This window comes from Xiphophorus couchianus, chromosome 3 (genome assembly GCF_001444195.1).
Source record: "Xiphophorus couchianus chromosome 3, X_couchianus-1.0, whole genome shotgun sequence".
Classification (NCBI taxonomy): Eukaryota; Metazoa; Chordata; class Actinopteri; order Cyprinodontiformes; family Poeciliidae; genus Xiphophorus; species Xiphophorus couchianus.
The window spans coordinates 10,936,412-10,953,362 of record NC_040230.1 but is presented as its reverse complement, the minus strand read 5'-3'; the positions used below and the strand labels follow the sequence as shown (position 1 = coordinate 10,953,362).

The 16,951-nt window shown below is 37.2% G+C and overlaps 2 protein-coding genes across 4 annotated transcripts in view; both read left to right on the top strand.

Annotated features, from left to right (window-relative positions):
* The first annotated feature begins 1,122 nt into the window (after positions 1-1,122).
* cd79a (CD79a molecule, immunoglobulin-associated alpha) lies at positions 1,123-5,565 on the top strand. Its single transcript, XM_028008849.1, has 5 exons — positions 1,123-1,271; positions 2,941-3,258; positions 3,867-3,982; positions 4,158-4,220; positions 4,902-5,565. The coding sequence occupies exons 1-5, from the start codon at positions 1,232-1,234 to the stop codon at positions 5,022-5,024; spliced, it is 660 nt and encodes a 219-aa protein (XP_027864650.1). The 5' UTR covers positions 1,123-1,231; the 3' UTR covers positions 5,025-5,565.
* A 288-nt stretch (positions 5,566-5,853) lies between these two features.
* Positions 5,854-16,951, top strand: part of lipeb (lipase, hormone-sensitive b) — a 30,855-nt gene continuing 19,757 nt past the window's right edge. The window contains exons 1-5 of one of the 3 annotated variants that reach the window (XM_028007428.1): positions 5,903-6,013; positions 10,483-10,523; positions 15,043-15,284; positions 16,050-16,334; positions 16,628-16,718. In XM_028007428.1, the coding sequence (XP_027863229.1) occupies positions 10,496-10,523; positions 15,043-15,284; positions 16,050-16,334; positions 16,628-16,718 (646 nt within the window). In that variant the 5' untranslated portion in view covers positions 5,903-6,013; positions 10,483-10,495. Of the gene's footprint in view, positions 6,014-10,482; positions 10,524-15,042; positions 15,285-16,049; positions 16,335-16,627; positions 16,719-16,951 lie in introns of all 3 variants that reach the window. The other 2 variants (XM_028007411.1, XM_028007420.1) reach the window with 2 other exon arrangements.

Here is a 16,951-nt window from a genome sequence, read left to right as displayed (position 1 = left end):
CTTCGGATGTTGTGCAGACATTTAATCATTTTTAAAACTGTAGGTAGGAGCAAAGCTCCTTAAACAACTAATGCTGTTTATTAGTCATATACATAGCTTTTTAATTTATTGGTTTTACATTTCAAGAAACTGAAAAAGTTGTCAACCTATTCAAATCTATCCCCAGGTGTTTAAAACACAATATATTTTGTACTCCAGTTAATAAATATACAAAGATTATGGTAAAAAAATAAATACATTCCATGTTTCAGTATCTACTAGAAATATCTTTAGAAACAATAGCTTGATGTATTCTATCTATATCCCCATCAGTCTCATATGTAAGACTGATGGGATTACATAGGGATTACAGCTCAGGCACTGGTTTCCTAGCATTTCCCACTGCAGTGCCCTCTTAAAGTATCATCACAGCATTTCAATCAGGTTGTGACTTTAAGTGGACTATTGCAGTCTTTTTCTAGACATTTTGTGCTGGTTCACTCTTGTTTTGCCCAAAATGCTTGTTTATCCAAAGATATTGGTTTTCAGAACTTCACTGTTCAAAAAGTACCTTGTTTTTGAAAATAACTTTCTTTGCAGGGATTTGGTCTACGTTTGGGGTGAATCAGTTGGGACATCCACACCTGGATGGTAACTATCTTAAAAGTTTTCCACTTGTGAATAATTTCTCCCTCTACAAACTTGTTTGCAAAGTTTTGAAGTTCTTCCGTGGTGAAGGAAAGCTACAGTGGTGATCTTTGCTAATGTCTTTCCAACTAGCCATTATGTTATGTTATGTACTCCAGATCAGCAAAAATCCTGATTTCACAGAGGTGGCATCTTCTGATTCTTATACTTTTCTTCAATATTGTTTATAAGAAACAAGGGTTTGCTTGGGTTTTCGACTTTATGAATAATGACATTGTAAAATCTGTTATGCAATAGTGGTAAATGTAAATAATTTTGGAACCTTGTAATTACCATATAAGTTTTATAATGATCTGTTGCAGAAAAACTTGGACCTGAGCAAGAAGTTACTTTTAAACCATGCTTCTATATATGTACGTATTTTAATGTGCACAGACTAAGTCTTTATGCAAATGTGGGACGGGCCAAACTCATCCAAGCATGAATCCTGACAGCGATCAAGTAAGCTGCTCTGTTTCATTAGAGAAGGGAAGCTATTGAACAGTTGAGACTTTCGCCTGAACATAGTTCCTTTTTAATTGTTTGAGTTTAAAAAAAAAAAACCATGGGAGTATTTTTGTTCATTGTCCTCTGCAGCATGATGGGTAAGTCACATGACGTATTTATGAAGATTATTGAATATTTTATATTTTCATTCGGTTGGAAATATTTTTAAAATGTAAAGTACATATAAAACACACATTTAAGATGTTCTAATACTCTCCTTTTTACTTTTGATTTTAAGGGGAGGTTGTGTGCCTTTTAGTCCTGTTTCTACATGATATCTTTATATTTAGTTATTTTTAGTTCTGCTTCAGTGAACCACATTTCCTCTCAGAACAGATGGCTCTGCTGTGAGGATAAAAACATATTTTTGTTCTCAGCTTTAGTCTAATGGTTTGCTTATGTCAGACAAAAGGAAAATAATAAAGGTGATGATGAGAACTCTGATCAATAAAGATACAAAAGCATAGAATCTCAAAATTCACATAGCGAATGAAAAAACTTAATAAATCTGAAGTTTTGGCTTGTAAATGTCTGCTCTTAAAAGAATGCAATCTTAATATTTATGTTCTTTCAGTTGAATTATTAAACTTCCATAGATTCATATATTCCATTCCATTGCTGCTTAAAATTAGTTCTTACTGGAGTCTTTGAGCGTCCAATTGTGCTCAAAGTAATAGCATGTTGCATCATTTCTATTTTTTCCCAAATTGTAATTTCATCAATCCATACTGGCTTTTTGTTGTTGTTTGTTTTTACCAATGGGACTTTGAATGGACTTCACAAAGGTGTCTAATTGTTATAGTACTCACAGGTAACTTTAACCTTTTTTTTTGATCACCCTAAGCCAATAAGTCATAATCATTTTGGCTATTGTTTGATCCAGTTTATAGTTTTCCATTTTCTTCTTAATGATTTCAATTTCTAAGCATTTGAGATCATTTTAGTTAAGCTGCATAGTTACCTGCACTTCTTTGTGTTCCCCTCTTCTTCAGTCAACTTTTAAATCTAAGTAGTTTTGTGTAAAAAATGTTTAGAATGAGCTGTTTTTCACAGAGGCTGCACAACAATCAGCCTTTAACTCTACATAAGAGCCACCTGATTAATACCTGTTGTCTTCACAAAATAAATGACTCAATAGATTATACTCCACACTGTTATTCATTTGAATCAATTAATGATTCAGTTACAAAAAATCAATAGTGTGCATGTGATGACTATTTGTTGTGTATGTTTTCTCTTATGCCACTATTCGTAAATTACTGGCCTTTCAGAAATAACTTCTAACGGAAACGGTGATAGATTGGGTTAGTAATGTTTGACTGCTAATATTCTGAATATAGGTGTAACTTGTCCTCTGAAGTAACACATTCTCTCCTTTACAAAATTATTTATAATATTTATTTAACATTATATATACGTTTTTACATTTCCAAACTGCTTTGCTTTAAATAACTAGAGATTTTGAGTTTGAAAATCTATGATGTCCTGGAAGCGTATTGAGTTTGATGATATTGGCTTTCCAAAGCTAAAGCTGTACGATTCTTATAGGCCTTTTTTAGATAATTAACACCAAATTTGTATTATATATTTCAACACACTTTATCCATCACCGTAAACATCATTCCATTCTGCAATTCTGACAGAGAGAAAACTGCTTTTAACCCGACATGTTCTCGTGTTTTTATTGTCCTTTGTCTTTTACCTGAAGGACCGGAAACAACAAACAGGATATAGGGTTACTAAAAGTTTTTTATTCTTCTTCCACAGGTAGTGTTGCTTCTGATAAAGGAATTATGTTAGAGCCAGACAGACCATTCTTGAGGGTGAAGATATTTGAGAGAGCTGAACTCGAATGCTGCTACAAAAATGCAGTCAACAACGGTATTTGGGTGAAGCGCCTTTCATCTGGCCAAACTGAGCCGGTCAACCTATCTGAAGAGGTGTTTCAAAATTACAGCAAGTCAAATGGCAAACAGTGTGGCTTCCTAACCCTGACGAATGCCAAGCTGAATGACACTGGGATGTACCAGTGCCATTTTATCAACACTACAGTCTATACGCACGGCACCTACTTGCAGGTCTTCAGTGAGTATGTGGGCGTGGGGAGGTGGGGTGAGGGAGCACAATGCAGGACAAGCCAATCAGCAATGCCACTGTGTGTGTATGCGTGTGTGTGAGTGGAGTCAAGTGAGCACTAAGCACTGCTTACACCTCATAAGCCCCAAATCCTGTTAACCTTAGTCTGTTCAAGTTTCGTGTGAGTTGCTGAATTTCAACATATTGTAGTGAAGCTTAGGAATTATACTACAACAATTATAATTACATCATGAGACTGGTCTTATTACAAGTGCTAATTATTCATGCAACATTAACAAATAGTAATAAATAAAATGTCTAGTGCACCACACATAGCAACAACTTATTAACTTAATTGAATAGAGATGGATTTTGAAATCTGTAAGCGCATGTTATACATGTGACAATCTGCATTAGTCTAGAGAAACTATCAAACTGACCCACTAAAGCTACTGGTTGCACACCAGTTCATACTAAACAGAAGTCTCTTTGACAGTAGTTAAAGTTAATGAAGTGCTTTCCTCTTGTTCGTGCATTTGCATGTACAATTAAAAGAAAACAATCTCTTATTAATACACCAGCTGTTATGATGGTTTAATCTTACTCTGCATGTTTAGAGCCAATCGAGAAGACAATAAGCCTCAGTGAGAGCACCAAAAACAAGATCCTGACAGCTGAAGGAGTCTTGCTGCTGCTGTGTGTGGTTATTCCTTCCGCCTCGCTTCTGTTCAAGGTCAGAAAGTCACATTACACAGATTGATTGAATTCTTGTCATCTGTTGACATTACAGAGGTAGTTATCATTACTCTTGTGTTCAATCAGTTACTTATTTCTCAACAGGTTTTTTGTTTTTGTTGTCAAAACTCTTTTTACCGTTAATTAGCCTCTTTTCTGTTTCCCCCTCACAGTCAAAGAAACAAAACAGACTGGAAATGAAAAAGATGAAACAAGAAGAGGAGAACATATATCAGGTGAAAATAATTACTTCTTTGCAAAAGTACTTGTAGTGCTTAAACTGTTTTCTATTTATTTGTTGTTTTCATTTTACTTTCAAACAAGTTGTCTTGCTGGAAGGCGAACTCATTCCCTGAAAGTTTCAAGTCTTTGCAGCTTCTAACAAGTATTCTTCCAAGATTTAAATTCTCATCAACTCTGACACATTCTATTCCTTTTGTAAAAAAAAATAAAAATAAATAAATAAACTGCTGCATTTCCATCACCATGTTTCAGAGTGGTGGGGATGTGTTCAGTTTGATGCTTAGGTTGTTTTTAAGCATATAAGCCAAAAAGTTCAATTGGGTTTCATATCTAAAGTCTTTTTTTTTTTTTACATGTTTTGTGTCCCTTACATATCTTGTGACGTTTTATTAAGAGGAATCAGAGAAAAGGGGGCTGAATAAAACACTTCACATAGCCTTACTTGCTCTGCTTTCTGTAAAAACACTATTAAAACACATTAGTCTGCAATGCAGAAATTAAACATTTATGAATAATTTTTCAAGGCACTGTAGTCAAAATGAGTGTCTACAAATATATAAATGTACTTTTTTAAAATCTTGGATCATTAGAGAGTTTCATATTTATTCACCGCGTTTCATTGTTTGGTGGTGTAACTTTGTTTTTTTTAAATTTATGATTATGTCATACACCAGGGGCTGAATCTAGAAGATTGCTGCACAACTTATGATCAGATAGAACGCTCCCAGACACAAAGCCAGTACCAGGATGTGTGCACTGCTATGGAAGAAAGGGAAGAAATCCTGGAGAAACCATGAATGAAAGCAGACGGAGGGGCAAAGCAGAGAATCTATTTCAGGAGCTGTGTGAAATGTGGTTGGATTATGACACACAATGGGTTTCTTCATTGCAGCACATTAAGTTTTGAACATTGCAGCTACATTTTTAGCTTTCTTAAACTTGCATTGCCTAATCACATTTTTCCTTCTGGGAATAATTCGTAAAGCTGGTGTTGAAACAATCTTAACACAACATCCATTCCATCAAGATTGCAGCAAGGATTTTATGGTACAACATGATCAATAATTGTTTTGCAGATATTGTGTCTTTAAAAATCAATGTTCTGGTTTTTCTTTTTTCGTTTTATTTAGCTGTTTTAGAATTAGACGTTTAAGCCTTTTAACAGTTTTGCTGTCAAAGTGTGATCTACTCTGAGTTGCAGATTTATATGACCTTATTCAGCTATTCGCTTGTATGATTTTTATTCAAGCCTTAATGATTTTTCTTATGGTTTCCTGCATATTTTGGATGAATTAATGTTAAAAACAAATAAAGAAATGCGTCAAAATTTCATGAAAATTTACAATTTTGTTTATTTGCAGAGCCGTGTTTCCCAACCCTGGTCCTCAAGGCACACCTCCCTGTGTTTAAGTGTTTTTTCTGCTTTAACACACCTAATTCAATCGACTGCAGTTCAGTAAAACCTGTTAATCAACCATCACCTTATAATAACGCAGGGAAACACCTAAAGCATGCTGGGCAGTGTCCCTTAGAACGAGTGAAAACATGATATTACTTACCAGCCTTCTGATTGGCTGTCGGACTGAACAGCCGTGATTCCATTCGCTTGACCTTCGTTGTGGGCGGGGTCTTAGCGCGGTCAGGTAGGTATGAAGGGGAGCTATGAGAGGCGGTGCGTAAACAGAGTGACCGAAGATGGCGTCGAGTAAGAAGGGCGGAGGGAATAACAGACTGGAGAGAGTTGTGAATGGAAGACGCTCATCCAAATTCAAAGAGGGTCCTGTCGGTAAGTTTTCCCCTGCTGTGCCACCTCGCTTCCCGGCATTGGTCCTTACAGTAACTCCCCCTTTGTTAACGGAACGACTTCATCCTTACAGCTAACATATTAGCTGCTGGGTTAGCCGTTTTAGGGTAGCACCGCTGGATTTATAATAGTCTCTATTGACTTACTGTAGTGTCGATTAGAAACTAAGATATTAGGGTTATATCTACACAGTCTACTATCTGTCCGTCTTCCTGCCATGTCTGTAGTCAAGAGCATCCCCATTAGTCCTGACAGTATCCAGTAAAAATATTCATAATCGCGTTTTTACCCGATAACAAATGACTGTCATCTGTATTCATATAAAACATTTCAGGTCTTCCATCTCTAATGTCAACAGCTGACCCTGACAGCGCCAACCTGATCAGCAGGTACTTTAACAGTAAAAGGGGAGGGGGATGGATGGATGAGTGGGTGTAGGATGTGAATGGGAAGGATTTATCTGTAAAGCGCTGTAGACAAATCTATTAAGACAATAGATGGTGATCTGCTGCTATGACACCAAAGAAGGTTGCCTCAAAATGACGATTAAAGAGCCTCCTGCAGGATGGCAGCAAGGCATTGTAGATACTTGCATCTTGCCTTGACTTGCTACAACTTTGATTGCATCATGCCAGACTAACCAGTTTGAAGCCTTTACTCCACAACAATGAGAATATTGTCATGTTTTCTCATACGCTCTTAAATTATCCATTTGTTACTACTGGGCATTTAATAGCCTTAGCTCCATATAATGAGATTACCAGTTTTTCGCCTAATCTTTGTTATTACATAAGGTGCCCAACATGCATAATTTTGCATAATAAAACCAGATCTGATTGTGAGAATTTTAATTTTGCTGCCTTTAGATTACCATTGAACTAAGCCCTACATTTGTTGTCTAGGTGGGGGTGTGCAGGCTCATTGTTGCTAGTTTCCTGTTGTTGATACTGTCAGAGAGTGCAAGGCTACTGTCTGGGACGCTACAGAGCCCAGGCTTGTGGAGTCTTCCTTCTGCTCCCCCTTTTCGTACTTCTGTATTATCATTTCATCCCTTTCTTCCTCTATTTTGTGCCCTATTTATTGACTATAAAGTAGAGGGATAAAGAACATCTCAATAAAATACACAAACAAGGGGATTTATTTCAGGAACGCATATTAAAAGTCAAGTTTGGTTTAAAGGTAATGGAAACGCCAGATTTGTTTTCCCTGTACATTTCAATGTAGCATAAAGACAAAAATGGACTTACATCTACCCTGTTGCATGCGTCATTGTTTCAGTGTGGCATGTTCTCATGAATGCCATCAGTTTGTGGCACTGCCAAAGTGTTAGGAAACTTAGGTTCAGCGACCTTCAGCTTCTATCCATTGTTGGACCTGGTGTCTCTCCTTCCTCTAGTCCAGTGATTCCCAATCTGGGGGAGCTACTTAATCCCGTTGCTCTCCACTCTTCTGCTAAGCCTCGGAACCTTGATTTCCAAATAAAATGCTAAATTTGGTTTCACCAGAAAAAAGAACTCTGAACCACTGAACAAAATTGCTTCTTCTCCTTTGCCCAGTTCCAAGGATAGTCTTAACACAAGTTTGTATCGCATTTCCCTGGTATGTCTGTTTGTTTCTCCTGGAAGCTCTGTAACCCACCAGACTTTGCTGGTATCAAACTCTGAAATGAGCTTTGCATCACCATTCTGTCAAGGCTGCAGTTATCACATATGCCTCTATAGTTTTCTACAGGATTTCTCTCTCAGCGTTCCATTACAGCACTCTGTAAGCAGGCATTTTATTTTGCAATGGCAATTTTTGGTTACACTCCCTGTGGAGGGTGTGACAGTCTGCTGGACAACTGTTAAGTCAGCAGTCTTCCTCGTGATTGCGTAACATAACTGACTTAATTTTTTTTTGTTGGTCTTGCTACATTTGTGAAAAACTGAAAGGTAGATTTGAATTGGCTGTAAACTCTAATTGTGAAAATTTACATTCTATACTTCTGTACTAGACTTTTTTGCACCCTTAGAAAATATCAGTAAAATATTCCGTCATATGAGAATATAACCATATAAAGACAAGTGGAAGTCCTATATGAGCAAACCTTAAAACTTTCATCCTAAAATATGCTGATGGAGGAATTGCTTAGGTGGGAACACTCCACAAGGAATAAATGTGGTGTTTTTATGTTCTAACTTTACTAAATTAGCTTGCTGTATGACTTTTGACAAGTACAAAATTAAAGCTTAAGAAGTGCATGTTCAAGATTAGCACATCATCGTATTCTTATTATTATTCTTGTTGTTCTGATGATAACCAAGGCTCAGTCAGGGCTTTGAGTGAAAGAAAACAGTTCAGACTACATTTTGCCATAAATGTAGTCAAGCACGTTTTTTTTTCACACTCATAAGCAAAAACTATCTCATGGTTAAAATGTATAACCAACTGAAAAATAGTTAATGCTGTGATAGGTAAAATATCCTTACATCTTGCTTTAGACCTGTTTGTTGCTGATTTCTTTTTCTTTTCTGAAGGTTTTTTCATCCCTGGCTTATTTGCCATTTGGTTTTTTGTTTTTAAATTATAAACTTTTTGAAACTTTATCTTGCTGTGAATTTTTTTTTAAGAATAGTTAGCAGCATGTATAGCTTAATTACCTGTATTAGTCAGCATTTTGTTTTATAGTCTGACTGTATGCTCGTATTGTAAGACAAGACAAAACAATAAAATGGGAGGGAACGAGAACCACAGGTTGATCGTGACTAATTAAATCTTTTATAAGCCATTTAAAATGGTTAAAGGGTTAGTATGGGAAAGGACTCTCTTGTGGTTGGTAAAAATAACAGAAAACAAAATGTTTCTTAAGTGATGTGGTGTTTATACATCTGTCCTTGGGTGAAAGGTCACATCTCCCTCCATCAAGTTACGAAACACTCATCTGTGATATCAGCCAAAAAGTCTGAGGTCATGCTTTCCACAGAAAAAAAATCCTCAGAATTTCTTAAAATTATTTTAATTTTTTTTAAGGCTTCACATGTTTGCTGTGTAATTATTCACATTTCTCAAGGGTTTCCACTTGCTTCTAATTTATTATGGGATAACTGATTATAGATGCTAAATTTAAAAGTTAAACTCAGCCTAACGTGGACATCAAAAAAGTATAATGTTACAATATTACTGAGTAGAATAAAAAAGGTAGCATTAAATTACTTATCTTATACTTTTGATTAGTGAAAATATGGTAATTACCACTTATAAATGCTTGGTGTTCTTTTTTCTACTGACCTTTATGTAACTGTGTTTGCTTTAACAAATAATACATTTAGACGATGTAGTTCTCTCATTCACCTGCTGTTTTTTATGTCAGTTTAATTGAAATAAGTTTTCATATCCCTTCAACATTTCATGTTTTGTCACAATATAACCACAAATTTCAATGTATTTCATTTGGATCCAGTGTGATGGACCAACACAAAGTATCCCATAGTTGTAAAATGGAAGGAAAATATTATTATTACTACTATGTTATTGCAGAATCACTTTTCACTGCATTCTATACCATTCTAATTATTTTCCTCCTATCTAAACTGTTCCATTGTAGCTCTTGATATATATTTAGGGTTGTTGTCTTGCTGGATGGTGAACCACACCATTACAAATTGGGGGCTCGTCCAGGATCTACATCACCACATTATGATGCTACCATCATGATGTTTCACCAAGGATAAGTTGTGTTCATGGTGCATTGTTAGTCTTCTGCCACATGCAGAATTTCACATCTACTCTGCAAAGTTGCTTCTGACCAGATTATTGCTGTGTCCTTTTCATGGCTTGTAGAAAACTGCCAAGTTGGGAACAAACAAAAATTGTATAGCTTTCTATCAACAGTATTCTATTTCTATCTGCTTTGTCTTCGTTTAACACATACTATCCTAAGAACATACTTTAAAGTTTGTGTTTGTAATTCAATAAAATGTGTAAAATCTCAAAAGATATCACTACTTTTCCCCGATCATTGTCTGATAACCGGTGATTTAACTTGTTTATACTTCTTGTAAGTGACCTTTGATAATACAGTATAAATCAAATTAAAAACATTTCAGATGCTGTTTTGCTTCCATAGCTGTATGTGTGCCAGTGTTGAGGTTTTGCCAACTGAGCTAAAGTTCACAGGGTGTTGCAAGCTGACCAACCAATGGCAGTACAGCCCTCTGTCACAGGGGAGACGGTTAACTGGAAAATGGTTTGTTCCTAAATTTCCTGTGTTTTTAAATGTGGTGGGAGGAGGAGTTTAGAGAAGGATACCACGTTGCTCCCAAGGACTAGAAATATGACATGCTCTCATACAGATTAAACCCAAAGAGCTATGCAGTGAAGATGCAGGAGAAACAGATCCACAACATCAACTAAAAACACATCTCTTTATCTTTTCCTTTCTTTTTTTCATGCTTTCAATACTCTAATGGAAGAGAGGAGGCTGACATGGACAAAGCCTTGAACTCAGATTCTGGTAAACATTTATTTATTTTAATCCGTACCAGTCATTTATATGTTGTCAGGAGCAACGTCTCTTTTGGCCCCGCAGGAGCCATTGTCAGAAATGTTGCTGGTGTTGGTTGTTGTACATGACTTATTAATGCCCACGTTCATTCATCTTTAATGTGGAGAGACAAGCTACAACTTAGTAGTTACACTCGTGGGCTTACAGCGACCACTTCTGTCATTAAAGCACAAAAGAAGCTTTATTCATTAGCTGACCACCTGTACTGCCCAAAAGGCTCTAAAGAGTTGAGAAGCCAGGAGGTGAGTCATGTTTTTCTCCTAATAGATGAGTAGGTTGACAGCTCTTCTGGCATTAGTGTGAAAGCACGTTCGTGTTCTCTGAGGCATTATGTAAAAAAAAAAAAAAGTGTGAAATGCTATTTCATTCTGATGAGATGGTAGCAACTCGCCTAACTGTTTTACATTTGCATAGCATTTGCATGAGAGATGCTCGCTGAAGTTAGATGGGGGTGTAATGTCTGCCGACTTCATTGTTATTAAGTTTCTGAGCCTCTTATGCTGATCTGGGTTCGTAAAGTTCATCCCTGGCTTACTCTGTCAACATCAGGCCATGCTCAGAGGAGAAAGTTGATGAGAGCGTTGCATCCCTGTGCTTTAATTAAGCTATGTAATTTGTATTTTGGCTGCAGGCCCAAGCTCGTTTGACTTCAGTGGTGTCATTCGGGTGACTCTTTGATTGGACCAGCCACTGTATCTACTAACGCAACCCTGCTGAGAATGCAAATAGAATATTGCCTTTCTATAAATGCTCTAGGCCTCTACAGTTTTGCTGATGTGTAGTTTACTTTCAGATATTATACATTCATACCTGTGTATAATCCCCTGGCTGGAACCATGCATGTGTTTGTTGTTACCTGCTGAACTGCTCTGAGTGTTATAGGCTTTCGTCATTGATCCCCGTGATGAATTCATATGACTAATGCTTGCATAACATCAGAGTGAGTCGATAGAAACTCCAAGATAACGCACCCACACTGTGTGTCTGCTATCTTTCAGACTTTGTTAACCAAAAATATGCTAAATTATTTCACTCCTGCCAGCCCACGTTGTGTTTTAGTAAGCTTCTGTTTTAAGATAAAGTTCGAACTGCTGAAAGAAAATGTAGGACTTGTCCTATTTAAATGTGTTGAAAGAACCGGTGGGAAACCTTCCAATATCTCAAATGTCAACTGAAATCTGATGTTGCACTCTGCTTAGATTGATTTTATTTTTAAGTGTAATGTCAGTGTCTAAAATTATTGGAATAGCACATTAGGATTTCTGTAGAAGAAATATTTTCCATGAAATCACCAGATGAGCTTGTGTTGCATAAAGAAATCGTTTTACTTTGCTGATTTGATGGGAAAAATATCCGAAACAAACTGATTAAACATGATGCTGAAGTAATTTATCGTTCTGTATTTATGTACAAGCAAATAACTGACTATTCCCTTACAAAAACTTGCTCTTGGTCTTCCTAAATTTCTAATTTAGCCAAAAAACTAAACAGTTTTTTTTTTTTCTCGTGACTTTGGGGGCCATTTCATACTCTTAGCAGATGTACTGTAACTGCTGGAGCCATGCATCTATTGTTTTTTTTTTTTGCAAAAACAAAGTCCTTGCTGGACTGTTTGTGACTCTGCTGACATCTGCATAGAGACTTGTGCACAATATAAATGAAGTGTGTGGAGTTGTGCTTAGAAACTGTTGTACAACTTCCAAGCAATTAGAATAAACTTTTCTCATACTAAATGAAGTATGAGAACTTCAACTGCTCTCCATTATAGAAACAGCAGCTTAATGTCTTGGAAATGTTTCCAAACAGTCCGCCCAATGGTTTTCCATAACAACGAGGAGCAGCAGTCACCTAAAGGTTTTCAAGATGGTAGTTATCTGAAGTCTATATTCGCATATTCGAAGGCTTGGTAGCACCTGTTCCAAATATTGAGATATTTGCAGCATTTTTAATAACATCTGAACAGGTTTTCTTTTCTTTTTTTTTTTGACAGTTAAATTAAATAAAGTACTGACTGTTTACTACTGTTTACTCAGAAAGTAGCACCTGATTTATTTTTCTCCTTAAAAACCTGCCTGAAGAAAAACGGAAAACAAACTCCAGCTCCTAAGAAATTGTCGTGTTGATTAATGTCCTGTTGCAGGTGTCAAGGGAGTATTATTGTTCCCCTGACAAACTGAAAGAACTACTTCTATTAGTCATTGTGAACTGGAGGAAAAACTAAATAAGTGTGACCATTGTGGTTCAATTACTCCTGTGAGCCTCAAGACAATATTTCACTCTTTAAGCATCGTTTCTCTTCTATCTCAAAAGGTGAACTTAAATTTCTGCCTAAATTTACTCTTTTTTTCCAAAGTCCAAATATTATTTTCACCACTTTATGCTGGTAGCAACTATTATGTTACATCACTCATGACAACCTCCCGTGTCCATGCATAACACTATATTCACCCATGATTAAAGCAGTGACTCCAAAGTCTCCAGATCGTTTTCGAATTCATAAAATGAAGATTTTATGCAAGTTTGTTTTAACCCAGTGAGAAAGAGGAAGTCGGGGGAACTGATGTGTGGCTGCAGTAGCGTGCTGTGGCAGAGTTTACGCTGCATAAGCTGTTGTTTTCATTCCTCAGCTTTTAGCTGGATCCTCCCAGTAAATTCAAAGTTCCGGTTGTTTCATAATCTCAGGGCAAAATGAGTTTCAAATTGAAACTCAAATGTCTTTTTGTGGGTTCAGGGAGATATCTGAACCCACAGCTTTCTTGCTTTTCCTGCACAGATGTTTGTAGTAAAACTGCTCATGATATTCTTTATCTGTGTCACCAATAAGTAGCCACATGGCTTGTTATTTGGGAGGTAAAAAAAAAAAAGTCTTTGATTACTGTGAGAGAGATCCAGACTTTTTTGTTTGTTTTTAACTTTTATTAAGCCCAAATGTATTCATAACCCCCTGGCAGATTTGGATTAGAAGAAAGCTTTGAAATTGAGTGCATTGTTTCTAAATTAAATTAATATTAAAGTTTTTGGAGTGACTCAGTCTGACTTAAATTTGACAGAAAATCTGCAGAGGGAGCTAAAGATTAGGATGATGATAAATTGACCAGAGTTGGAGCTTGTCCCAGAGGATGAATTGACAAAATAGCAGTGGAAGCTTTCAAAAAGTTCTGAAATCACAAGGACTTGGTTGCTGTAATGCCAATACAGTCTTTTAGATTTATTATTGAGAAGGATATAAATTATCTTTAACATTCCAATTTTGTGAATGTGAATTATAAACTGAGCTTTTTGGTTTTACTCTTGTCCATTGTCATCTTGTGAGATTTCTGTCATTTTCCTTTAAGAAAAAAGCTTCTTGAAGAAACATAATTTGGGGCATAACTGTATGTCATTATTCACATGTTATAGTGTTGTCCTGTTTTTATTGGCGTGACAAAAAACCAACACATTTTCAGATTATCACTTTGAAACCTTTGAAGCTCTTTGGGTTTTCTGTCCCAAAAATGAATTTAAAGTTAATTTTAAGGACATGGACTAAGTTTCAAGTAAATATGTGAGATTTAATTCTTAACTTATCGCAACACACCTCGCATTTAAGTGTTCTTTATCTACTCGTATCTACATCTACGAGTACTAATTAAGGTAATTATTAAAAATGATTCACGATAAATTCCTTTCGTTCTTGTCTCTAAGTTCTGACCGCTGTGGAGACGCTGTCTTCTCTTACACGTCTCTCTTCTGTCTCAGTATGACAGTCAGCCTGTAGAGGAACCGCGAGCCGGTTCCCATAGCTGGCATGGAAACCGACGTCTCGGATGACTTGGCACAGGAACACAGTCCAGCAGGAACAGATCCTGTCCTATCATTGTCCTCCATTAGGAAAGAGATATGAGCACGTTTGATAAACATACCAAGCTGTGTGATGTCAGCTGCACGTCTCCTCTGGGACACTTTCATGAGTATGTTTGGATGTTTTTCTTCAGTTTCTGGCCAATCTGTTTGTTCTCAGCAGTGACCTGTTAGCAGAGGGCCTCTGCCTTCTCCTCCTGTTCCATGCAGATCTTGTGGGGATTTTAGCTGCTTAGCCTGGGTTTACATCACTTAATTTCAAGCCTTGTTTAACACATTTCAGCCCAGGAGTCCCTGTACGCCATGCAGCAGGGGCTTAGTTATCCAGACTAAGAACATTTTGTTGGATAATTCCAATGGGTGCAGTGTTTCTCTTGGATGTTCTGACAAGATCAGACTAATGGGCTTGTTCTTAACCTCTATAGAAACGTGAGATTGGAACCTTTCCATTCGATAAAAGTGTAAATGTCATTACTGGTCAGCTTTGTTGAAATTACGTAAAGCAAAGGGACATTAATGACAAATAAATGGAGTTACACTTATACAGTTTCTAAAAATGTCATAGAAACTGAAATGTTGTCAGCAAATCTCATTTTGTTTTATCTCCCTTTTCATGTACTTTTTTCAGTGATGGACACCCAGGCAGTGTTTGCAGCACTTTACGGCGTATGTGAAGAAAATGTGGCTTTCTTCTCGGGTGGAGGCAAGGGGACCCAGGGTGATGCTGGTCGACGTCTGGTGGAGGCCATGAAACTGATCCAGGAACACGCTCGCAGTTTGGAGCCTGTTATTTCTGGCTTTACTGCCGTTTATCAACATTTTGACTTTGATCCACACATACCTGCTAATGGCTATCGCTCGCTCGTCAAGGTAAGCTGCGCAAAGCTTTAAAGTCTTATTTTTTTTTCTTTTTGTCTGCAGGAGTCGAATTTAAAATTCTTGTTTCTCATTTTCAACTTGGTGCAGCTAGGAGGATAAAAATCGTTAACTCTGCAGTAGATTCATATCAATATTCCCTCGCCCTGATGAAAAAATGCTCCATCTTTGACTTGATATTGCTTTGTTTCAAGGTCGGCACATTTGTTGCAGAGATTGATTTTTATGTTGCAAATCGGGGGTAGGTGAATCCGCCAACTGCACAGTTGCCAACGACTACTGGATCCGATGTATTTTAATCTTTGACGCTTATTGATAAATCATCACGACCTTCAGTTGGTGCAGCAGACTATAACTGAATGTGTTTGGCAAATGAATGCTGCTCTGTTCTCATCGCCCTTGATTTACACATTTATGATCCCTCTGGTTTTTGCTGATTTTCTTCTTCTGCTTTTTTTTTTTTAAAACATGTTTGCAGGAGGTCACAAAATATTTATCCCCTTTCAATGTTGTTATGATTTAACTTACAACTTCAGCGTATTTTAAAAGTAATCTATTTAGTGAATGGAGTCTAATTATGTGTAATTTATAGACAAGCTTTTGAATTTCCCAGTTCCCTGTTCTGTTACCTAAAATGTGACTATAGGCGAAAGTTTGGAGAAGCACCACAAGTTATTTTAAGCTTTCCCTTCAGGCACTTCCAAAAGTATTTGTTTTAACAGTCTAAAGTTTTGACTTGCTTGAAATTCTTATTTTCAGGTTGTACGTTGCTGTCTTCTCCACATCATCCACAAGGGGCGCTACATCACAACCAACCGTCGCAGCATCTTCTTTCGGGTAGCGCACAACGTGCGGGAGTTGGAGGCGTACTGCAATGCGCTCTGTCAGCTGCGCGCCCTGCTCTACTTGGCGCAGCGCATGCTACATGACAACAGCCACGGAAACCTGTTCTTCCAGGATGAAAGTGGCCTCAGCGAGAGTTTCGTCCGGGAATACGCCTCCATGCATAAAGGATGCTTCTATGGCCGCTGCCTGGGTTTTCAGGTGAGATATAATAAGTGGTTCGGAATGGGTATGAGTTACAGGTCCCTCCCTGGTTATGAATAATACTCCTACTAGTAGTATTCATAACCTAGTACCTAGAGGTAGAGCACAAAATATTGAATCAGTGATTCTGATTAATGTTAGGGTATTGAAATTAATCCTAAATGGATAAACGTAAACAATCCCGCTGTCTAAACAGTCCTCTTCTGCTTCTCTTTTGTACTGATGAAGGATTAGAATATAAGTGACTTTTTTTTTTGTTTTGGTTTTTTTATATGACTTTCTCTCTCCAGTTTACGCCGGCCATCCGACCATGTCTTCAGACCATCGCTATTGGCCTCGTGGCCTTTGGTGAAAACTACAAGCGTCATAAGTCAGGAATAGGTTAGCATCGCCTCATCGACCAGCACACATTGCTCTCATTCATCCTCACATCTCTTCTGCATTCCTCCTTGGTCCCTGACTGTGTACCTTTTTGATGTTGTGTGTTTGGATTTTAAATGCTCTTTCATCCTTTTTGCAATCTCGAGGGCTAGCTGGTGTTTTTCTTGTATATTTCAGAATGTTTTGAACATTCACACACAGTTAAGCACAGAGACTGGTTCATATACAAACTT

Coding starts and splice junctions, on each gene's coding strand:
- cd79a (XM_028008849.1), top strand. CDS start 1,232: ATGGGAGTATTTTTGTTCATTGTCCTCTGCAGCATGATGG. Junction 1,272..2,940: donor TGTCCTCTGCAGCATGATGG/GTAAGTCACATG, acceptor CTTCTTCCACAG/GTAGTGTTGCTTCTGATAAA. Junction 4,221..4,901: donor AAGAGGAGAACATATATCAG/GTGAAAATAATT, acceptor GTCATACACCAG/GGGCTGAATCTAGAAGATTG.